This window comes from Diadema antillarum, unplaced genomic scaffold (genome assembly GCF_040938485.1).
Source record: "Diadema antillarum isolate AM-2024a unplaced genomic scaffold, OU_Dant_1.0 seq00001497_RagTag, whole genome shotgun sequence".
NCBI classification, from domain to species: domain Eukaryota; kingdom Metazoa; phylum Echinodermata; class Echinoidea; order Diadematoida; family Diadematidae; genus Diadema; species Diadema antillarum.
Window position 1 is genome coordinate 815148 of NW_027272234.1, and position 9969 is coordinate 825116.

At 38.2% G+C, this 9969-nt stretch overlaps 1 protein-coding gene across 1 annotated transcript in view; it reads right to left on the minus strand.

The window, feature by feature from the left end:
- The window catches only part of LOC139710085 (metabotropic glutamate receptor 3-like), a 71240-nt gene extending 62334 nt beyond the window's left edge, over positions 1–8906 (minus strand). Inside the window, exon 1 of the mRNA XM_071622029.1 lies at positions 8513–8906. Within this exon, the coding sequence (XP_071478130.1) occupies positions 8513–8906 (394 nt within the window). The remainder of the gene's footprint in view (positions 1–8512) is intronic.
- Between the last annotated feature and the right edge of the window lie 1063 nt (positions 8907–9969).

Genomic DNA, 9969 nt, shown 5'->3' on the forward strand with positions numbered 1-9969 from the left:
CCGGAATTTTTGGATTCAGCGTACTTGAATTATACAAAATAGACCGGTTCCCAACTTTTACTAAAAAATGCCTCTAACATTCATATTTTCCCCAAATCCCACTAGACTATTGTGCTTACTTTGATATCTATCACAGTTGTTTGGGTTTTTTTTTTTTTGTCTGTCACTGTAACCATTCCATATGTTACAGATTAGGGATTACACGCATCCCACAGCGTTAAGACTATAATGTAGATTTATTTGGTATCCTGCACATCCACTGCTAGTTTGAATGTACAGAACAATAAAGAGAAAAGAAAATGGACAATGGTACCGAACTGTGCAATATTTCAACATTCATCTTCTTTATCTTCTTTTATACAAACAAGAAATATCATAGCAGTGGTGTAAAGCGCTTGAATGTTGGATATTTTTCACATGATTTTTGATAGTGTTTCAATGAATAGATTAGTTAGGTAATTGTGATAATTCAAAGGAAACTGCGTTTGCGGATTGTCATTATGCAATGATCATTACGCGCGATATTTGATTTAAATGCGTGTGATCGATCGCATTCTTTACACAATTCGATAAATGTTGTATTTTGTATGTTGAAATTTAAATAAAAATAAAGGATTGATACTTTTTGAACAAACAAACAGTCAGCAGATTATTTTCTTCTAAACCACGATAAAGTCGTCGCCACCATGAAATGTCGTGAACTACCCATGTACTTGCGTTAACTGGCGTCTAAACCCATCATTCTTGTCAGCTATGTATGCAAACAAAAGACTATTTTAAGATGGTGGTCCAAGGTTAACCTGAATGGAGCTACAACACAGCTTATTTTGTTGCTCCATGGTTTAAATGCATTAATTACCTTTTTTACTTCTTTTTTACTTCTAAAATGTGAGTTTCATCCGACGTAAAAATGTTTGTAAGTATGATCAATGTTAAGTACAAATATACAAAATGTGAACAATAGTTATGATAAAATTGTTTCTAGAATAAGCCGTCTACAGTTACGGCTTATTGAGAAAAATAGTGATATTCCCTTATATTTTAGGCTTTCCTACAAAGATTTTATATTGTAGGATGTTTTGTGATACAATTAAGTGACCTACACATATGCATGTATATGATATCTTGAACATTTCTAAATCATTACTCCCAAATGTTAACAGTACCTTTAACAGATTATGACTCCCAAAGCTGTGACTGGTCACAGGGTCAAATAAGGGTCATGACGGTCAGAGGACTGACACACATTAGGCCAGTATATGAAATGCAAGAAAGAAAAGTACCGCTTTTCGTGTAGACGACCAAATAAACTCTAAAGCATTAAACGAAGGTACCTCGAAATGCACTTTGTGATTAATTCTGTAAGTGAAGAAAGCGAAGAGCGTTAAGGATATATCTTGGTATATAGATAGGATAAGTAAAAAAATCCGTAAATAAATGGCCGAAGGATCTGCGTTTATTTATCATGACAACAGATGCCACATCATGCCATATACTCCGCTTGAACCCCGTAACCCGAACTGGGTTGGTCATATTCCACGCCAAAAAGTGTTTATAAAACTAAATGCCCATTACGAGTGACCTGCAGAGTGATCCTGAAAATTTGGCTCAAGTAACCTAACTAATCCAAACCAGCTCGATTCAATCGTGCACTATTCCAGGTAAGTCATCGTCACAGTAAGCATGGTAAGCGTCATGTCTATAGTGTATCTTTCCAGAGGCTTCACAGGTAGATCAAAACACACAGAGACACATTACTTGGTCCAAGTTGGTTGGTTAGATAAACTACATGTATACGAGATTTTCCCAGGTAACTTCAGTTCCGATGTAGTAAATAGCAGTTCCGTTGTAGTATTAAAATAGCAAAACTACCGTTGGAAATGGGCGTACCAGCAACACGATCCATAACCGGAAATACCGGCCGGCTATTCAAAACGGATGCTTCATTTATAGTTAATAGGTGTCGATCTGATTTATTGGAGAGATTTTCAATTTATTTGTAATTCTATATACTTCATGTGGAAAAGCGGCTTAAAAGAAAGCTATGCTGGTTAAATGATTTTCACCATAAGAGGAAAACGTGAAGAATTAATCAGAAGGTATGGCTCGTATCATGTGGTACAGTATCTTCAATTTAAATGACAGACATTCCATGTTTAATGTACATGTATAGTGACTGTAGGCTTATCTGTAGGCAGCCAGTGCATGAATTACCTACTGTATTTAAGTATGGAAAGAGTGTACAGTTGTACAGTTGTTTGTGTCTGTGAATACCATGCGTGTGATATTTCTTTGCTGGAATGAATAATAGACTGTATTGCATTGTTTGTACACGCCCGAATTATGTGATCATTCTCCACCCAAAATAACGCGACACGGCTGGCAGGGTTTCAATGATCCCTTCGCTTACGAGTCGTCACCTCGCAAGGGTACTGTTATGTATTGACCCTCTAATTGATACAGAATCATTTTGTTAAATAGATACAAATCAGAATGGAGGTGAGTTCACTGTCTTCAGTGCTGATTTATTTTGTAAAAGCCAAGTGTCTTTTGCCGCAAGTTACTTCAGGTCCCACAGGATTTCACCTCGTTCAAAGAAAGACTGACGCGAACAGTCAATGTATATTACGGTCCAGGTCCTGAGACCCCATTATGATTTTTTTTTTAACAATTTTTTTTAAAAAAAAAATCTCTTTATGTTGTAATGCTTAAGGCACCCATGAAAACAAAGGAATTCTGTGGCGAAACGATACTTCACAACAGGTGTTTCGGATTCCATTTGGTTGGTATAAAACATACGACTCAAAGGTTGCCATGTAAAACACCTGTGCGATTTATTTGTCGCATTTTTCCTATTGTATTTGTTTATAGTATCAAATGAGTCACATGTGCATTAAATCCCAAACTACAGACATAGGACAAGATCCTTCAAGATTTTCTCTTGGAGTTGCGACGATTGTGTTGTTGTTTCTTTGATATTTTCATTCAAACACGTTTCCATTCGCCCTGGGCCAGATAATACGACGACTTTGTCGACCTGGTGCGCGTATAGGACATTCTTCCATCTCACTGTACTCACGGCTATATCAAAGGGACTATGTGCAATGCAATAAGTGCATACTGACCTGTGCATGTATCCGGATTATCACATATGTGGCTAAAAGTATCATGTAAACATGTGCCACATACTTTTGCAAAATTTTTTCTACCATTTTTCTTCAGATTTCACTTCGTTACGCCCACAAAAGACATTCAAAACCAGGGTTCTGTCAATGACATATCTCTTGTCAACCACAGGTAAAACACTGATAACATTGATAAAAGACAATGGAATGCACCTTTCTCTAGACTGAACATAACTTGCATGTTTACCTAAAATGTCCTTTCCTAATAGACTGGTTCTGTATAATGTATTCAGATTCCATGCATGCCTTTTTTTTTTGTTGTTTGGTTTGTTCGCAAAAGTTGCCCTTAACAACCCTTGGTAACAAGCACAAAGCTTGCCGCAGGCTTGTTCTGCCTATAGCGGGACAACTGAACAAATTATTGCCATGAATCTAATGGGAGGGAGGTGGATGAAAGACTTTATTAAGAGGCTGTAAAGATGAAAAGAAACATCAATAAATTGTGATAAATTACAGAAAAGGTCTATTGTATGTGTAACATGAAAACATGCAGGCTAGGTTCAGTCTATGGAAAGGTGCATTCTGTTGTCTGTTATTAATCATATTTGTACTTTAGTAGTGATCACGTGATTTTTTGGTTGTTGTGTTTTTTCCGAAGTAATATGAAGGAAAAAAAGTTGTGGAATACATGGCATAAATGACATTCATCAGAATGTCATGAATAAATACAAGTCAACAGACATTTTGCATTCCGTATAAGTCCCATGAAGAGAAGGTCGTTGAAGTTCCATTGCATGCCATATTTAAAATGACTTTTGATATAAACAGAGCAAAATAAGATTAACAGAATGGTAAAAAGAATGAAATGTCATCAAGATCGGATTAGCAACAAGATTTGAGAAGAAAATATTAAACCTCTGCATTTCTATTCACGGACTACTGATGTTGTTCGCAAACATTATCATGCCAAATGTTTCACTTTGGAAATAATGTCATCAACTTACACCTTTCCCATTGATTTGCGCAAGCAAACAAAGTCAAATGTTTGTTTTGTTGTTGTTATTTTGTTGATAATGTAGCCTCTACAACTCTTTTCCTTCAAGAAATGTTTTTAAAAGTCTTACTATTTGGTTATTTTCCCACAATTTTGACGCGAGAAAAAGATAACATATCATTTTTTCATTTTGTCAGCGTATCATTGAAAACAAGTGAAACTCTACAGAAAAAAAAAAAATATGGGCTATCCAGCCATCTTCTCAGATGGAAAATGAACAAATAAATAAACAAGTGAAAATCCATATAACTATTTGTAAAAGTTACATTTCGCTACAATATGTATACTGGTCCTCGTGTTGAGTTTCCTAAGACTTCTATCTCTGACTGGTTTTCCCCCCTCATGACACTTTAACCTCCGGCATTGTCACTTTGGACACTTTTAGCTCAGCCATGTTGACAGCTGGGATTAAACCTGGCACCATGCATGCACGAAAGCCAACATGAACATCAAGTAAAATTGCTTATTTCATTCCTTCGGTATTAACTTTTAAAGAAAATTGAAATTAAAAATGTCGAAAAACTAATGCAATCCATTCAAGAAGTGTTCGGAGAAGGCATATCAAGGTCTCTGTATGAAATAATAACTGAAATCATATACGATATTGCAAATGATACAAATAAGTTTATCCGTCCTTTCCTACACAGGCCTTGCATTCAAAACTGGGTATCGCTCTAATTGCTCTTTCTTTTTTCTTTTCAAATGAAATATTTCATGTTGTTCTTTGCCTTTGAAAATATTCACGATAACTCGTGCTTTGGAAATTGTTGTTTATAGCTATGTAGCTCTTTCCTAATTGACAACGACGTCACAAACATTTGACTATGATACAAATCGTCTCATCTTAAACAACAAAATTAATTTGAAGTAATTTCTGTTTTAAGAAAGAGTGGTAACTTCCACGACGTTTTTGCAAAATAAATCACTTTGAACTAAAGACTAACCAAATTTGCTGTGGAAACGATATAATCAAACAATATCGTGTAGACACTCTAGTTATAACCCAAGAATAGGAAGTTAAAGAAAGAGAAAGGGTGTACATGCAGCTATTGACTGCGATAGGCAAAACTAACCCGAAGATGTTTTTCAAGCGCGCATTCAAGTGACAAGTAGGCCTATATATACAAATTGTATGTCTAATGAGAATAAATGCTTTATTTGTTTGCTTTTTCCAGCAGCGTGGGAGTCACCTACTCGCAATCACACTTTTAATCAGTGGCAAAGGGACATACTGGGCCACGTTTTATCATAAGATAAAATCGATTCTAAATTTCCTTACCACACAGGCTGCCATAGACTTACAGTTGAAATCAACTATATAATCAATTTTAACTCTTCATAAAACAGGGCCCTGATCAACCAGCCATGACTTGATAGATTCTGCACGGGAACATTGGGACACATAGTGCGTGAATAAAAAGAGGAAAAGAAAAGAAACCGTGTTTCCCACAGCTGCAACGCGGTGTTTCATACCCCACACAGAACGTAATGATTATTCTCACTCACTCTATCACTCACAGTTACATCGAGTCACAATGAAGTAAAGGCAGTTAAAGAGAAATTTCCATACCATGTTCAAAATTCACCTTGATAAGTCAAATCAGACAAACAGAATGGTATTAAGCTTCATAAAAATCGGACCTGAATTGAGACTTTTACGAAATGCTAAATTTCGATATTTCTTTCAACGAAATACATGTACTGACACTGATCAGTGGCGGATCCAGAGGGGGCGCAAACTGCACACGCCCCCCCCCCCCTTATTTTTCGTTAAAAAGAAAAGAAATAAAAAGAAATGAAATGAAATGAAACCCGGAAGTGGCACCAGAAATATTAGTTGCGTCCCCCCCCCCCCGCCCCCCTTTATAGATTTCCTAGATCCGCCCCTACTAATCACAACCACATACTGCAAAATACGTTCAAACCTGTCTTTGAGGCCACCTGTCCATAGTGGCAACCTGCCGTACCGCTAACGACTATGTCTATAACGGACATTTTTTGTCGCCTAGGGTGGCCGTTGTGACAGGTTTGACTCCAACCGACCTTTTTTTTTTTAACAATGCCGTCCACTAAAAACTCTCCCACTGCTTTGTGCACATACACAAAAAACAATGAAGAAAATTAAAATCATGTTTGCGCACATTTTTCTTCCTCTTTTTTATGTCACTGCATCACTGATGTAAACATAATAATTATTATCAAACTGTGCAGAAAATCAAAATCTTGTCTTTCTTAACATCGGTTTAATTTCGATAAAACACCCGACATCATTCCATTTCTCTAAAACCATAATCTAATATTTCCCTGCTGCCACCTGTAAATATTTCCCTTGTTTCAACTTTAATCTTTTAGTTTGTTTGAATTGGTGTGTAATGTACTTCAGGGGTGCACACAAACATGGGTATATATTCATACCTTTTTCTCACTCCCATAGACATGTTTTATTGTGTCTGAATAAGTACAATACAGTATAATACAATTTTACCCCTAACGTTTGTACCTCTGACATTTTTAGCTCTGCCATTTTTACATATCCTGGCACCCACGTATAAGTTAACTGACTATTTACATGAAGTGAGATTGCACTTTAATCCTTCAGAATTAGCTACCTTTTCAATTATGAAAAACGAACTCATGAATTTGTAATACACTCACAAAGTGTTCGGAGAGGGCATGCTGCTGTTTAAAGTGTAAATTGATATCTGGAATCCTTTTTAGCAAATGATACTGCATATCATACGATAAAGCTAATAAGAACATTTTCCATAGCTCTCAGGCTTTGCCCTAACAGGTCGGAATCAAACGTTTTTCAAGAGTTCCGTGAATGTGTATGCCTGTGCTGTGTGTGTGTTGTCACTATTTTTTCAGTGAGACTGAGGGCTTTACAAAAAAGTTTGTTATTCTTTGCCTACAACGTGTTCAGGAATAATAATGAAACTAGTGCTTTGATAATGTTTTCATCAGTATACAGCTCTTTCTTAATTGGCATTGACGTCACGTTATGTAACCGTGTCGAGGCAATCAGACATCGATACAAACTTGTCACATCTTCAACAAGAGAATTGATATTTAAGCACTTTTGTCAAAAGAAAGATTGGCAATGTCAACAGATATTTAGCAATTTCTTCATTGCAACTCTCTGTGACATCAATTCGAGCTAAGATTAACCAGGTTTAATATGTAAACGATAATGATATAATGAAAGGATATTATTTATGATAAATTCCTTTCAAGTTAAGGAAGGGTGATATAGACCTAAAAACTACCATGGTCTGCAGGCCTGCATGAATACAAATATCCTGTGGATTTTTTCGTTCAAGTGTGACAAATATGCAAATATCTATAGTGACAATGAATGTTTTATATGTTTGCTTCATCACGCTGAGAGCAGTCACGTAATTCACAATCGCAGATAATCAGTGACAAAGGGGAATCTACGCCACAAAATGGTCACCCAGCCGTGACTTGAAGGCTCCTGCACCAAACGACGGGACAAATGGTGCGTGGAAATGTGGAGTTTTCTTTTCGTTTTAATCACAATGCACAGTGACTCATATCGTATTCGCGTATATTTTCCCAATGCATCATGTACATTCATCGCTATGTGCATGTTGGGGACATTCGAATGCGATCACCATAGCAAGCTATCTAGTGGTCTCCCAAATGCACGACCACTTTCGATTCGCTAGTTTTGTTGTCTTTAGTTTCAAAACTCAGCCAAAATATTCTCGGTTCAGGAATTAGACCACTATCACTCAAACATTAACGCCACCCGTGCCTATGAGTGATTACTCGGCCTATTTGCATGATTAGGGCCTCACTTTACTTACCGAGTAGTCTAGACTTGTAGTCAGTATTCGGGGATATAAGAAGAATCAGTGTAAAATCAACATCTCTCGCAAACGGGCTATCAGTATCAACTTTGAATGGAATCATCCCTCCCATGAGCAGTGAAAAAAAAAACAGAACATTTTGCTTTGGCTACTGGTACACTGAACTCCAGATTTCGCCGACAACACAATCTTATTGTATTTTAGTCTTCGTTCTTTGCTTTCTAGCATGCAAATGTTAGTTTTCATTTAATTCACGTAGAGCAAGTGCACGCTCGACACACTGGTAATAACGACAGTTGCGACAAACTGACATAAAAGCATTGAGCCCGAAGAACGCTGCATCTTATACAGACACCCCCCCCCCCCCCCCCCCCCCCCGCTTTAAAAAATAGAGCAATTCATATGAATCGATAGTAAATTAATTATCGCAATTTTCATGCTCGGCACACTTCCGTAGAGTTTCATTAAGAACACAAACACAATCGCTGCTGCTGACTTACCCAGGGAAATGTTTGGCAGAATGTCACGTCTTGCGTTGATTTGATCGATGGCAAACACCATGGCGTACATCCACTGCAGGCCACGTGGGTTGAAGTCCCCGCATTCCCCGTCCTGCGACTGGTGCATATCGAAGAGGCCCCCGAGCACCAAATCGCCGTCCTTGCGGTAACTGTTCGGGACGGCCCCCGCCGCCGCCGAGCCCTCCCCGTCGCCGACGCCGGTCGTGACCGTTTCGAGAAATTCCGTGGTGTTAAGCGGATTAATGGTGGAATAATTCTCTCCTCGCGCGAGATAAAGCAGGGATAACCAGACGATAAGGGCAAGATAAGGCGGGAAGTTCGCTATCTTTAACAGACGGTAGTGGGTGACGTACGGTCCCATGTTGTGCGCCATGGCTACATGTTGTTTGGGCCTATGAGAACGACCAAATAATTCACTCGATCAATACTTGTAGTACTCAGTCATAGCGCTGCAAATTTTACGGAAACTGCTCGCTCTTTGCAGAGTTCCTGGTTATTGATGAATTCAATACACAAATCGTTCCTGTCTGCGAGTGTCACCACGCCGTGGGCAAAACTAGGCCTTCTGTCGTCACATAATTCCATTTTGAAGGATGATAAAGTTCTCCGGCTGTATAGATTCACATTCATCTATTCATTCCAAAGATCGGGCTGTATCCAATAGCAATGATTGTAATGATATTCATCATTCCGTCGAACCGGTGTGCATACCAGCAGGTAGGGGTGTCCGATGAGCTTCAATACACTCCCGCTGCTGTACTGGATCGGTCTCGTCTGTGTATAGAATGACAAAACACGGGAAAAAAATAACAAATGAGTGTAGGGATGTGCGCTCACAGCTGCACACACATCTGTGCTATCGAGCGGATAGGCAATTGAGCATGCGCATTCGCACTACGAAATTGCTAAATTTCTGATTGGACGTTGTCGTGAAAGAGTTTGACAAGTTTTCCTCATCTTCGATATGTCTTACTCGTGAGGAGGAGTTTAGGTCGGCGATAAACCTTCTAACAATCCTCATCCCAATTATTACACCGACAATATTTACCAATAGGTTGCCGATTGGGGGTGTTCCTCGTTAAAGTTAGCTGTGCATTGTTTGCGGTGAATGCGTATAAACGTTGCCTCTGTCATGTCTGTTGTGCTCGGTGGAAGACGGGAAAGTTTCAGCTATTGCAATTTCCTTGATAAGAGGTAGTTATCATAGCATTGACACAAATCACAAATCGAAAGTATGTGTTTGTAGGAAATGGTTTAGTAGGATAACAAAAGAGCATGTTTTTATCACCATCTTGCAAAAACACTCCAGAACGAAAACACAGAGAATCTCCATGTTTTCGTTCTGTAGAGATAATTTTCTATCTGGCGTGCCTTGTACAATATTTACTGTTCTTATATCAATAATTGTGACTTCCCGTCCCAACTTTATGTCGCTT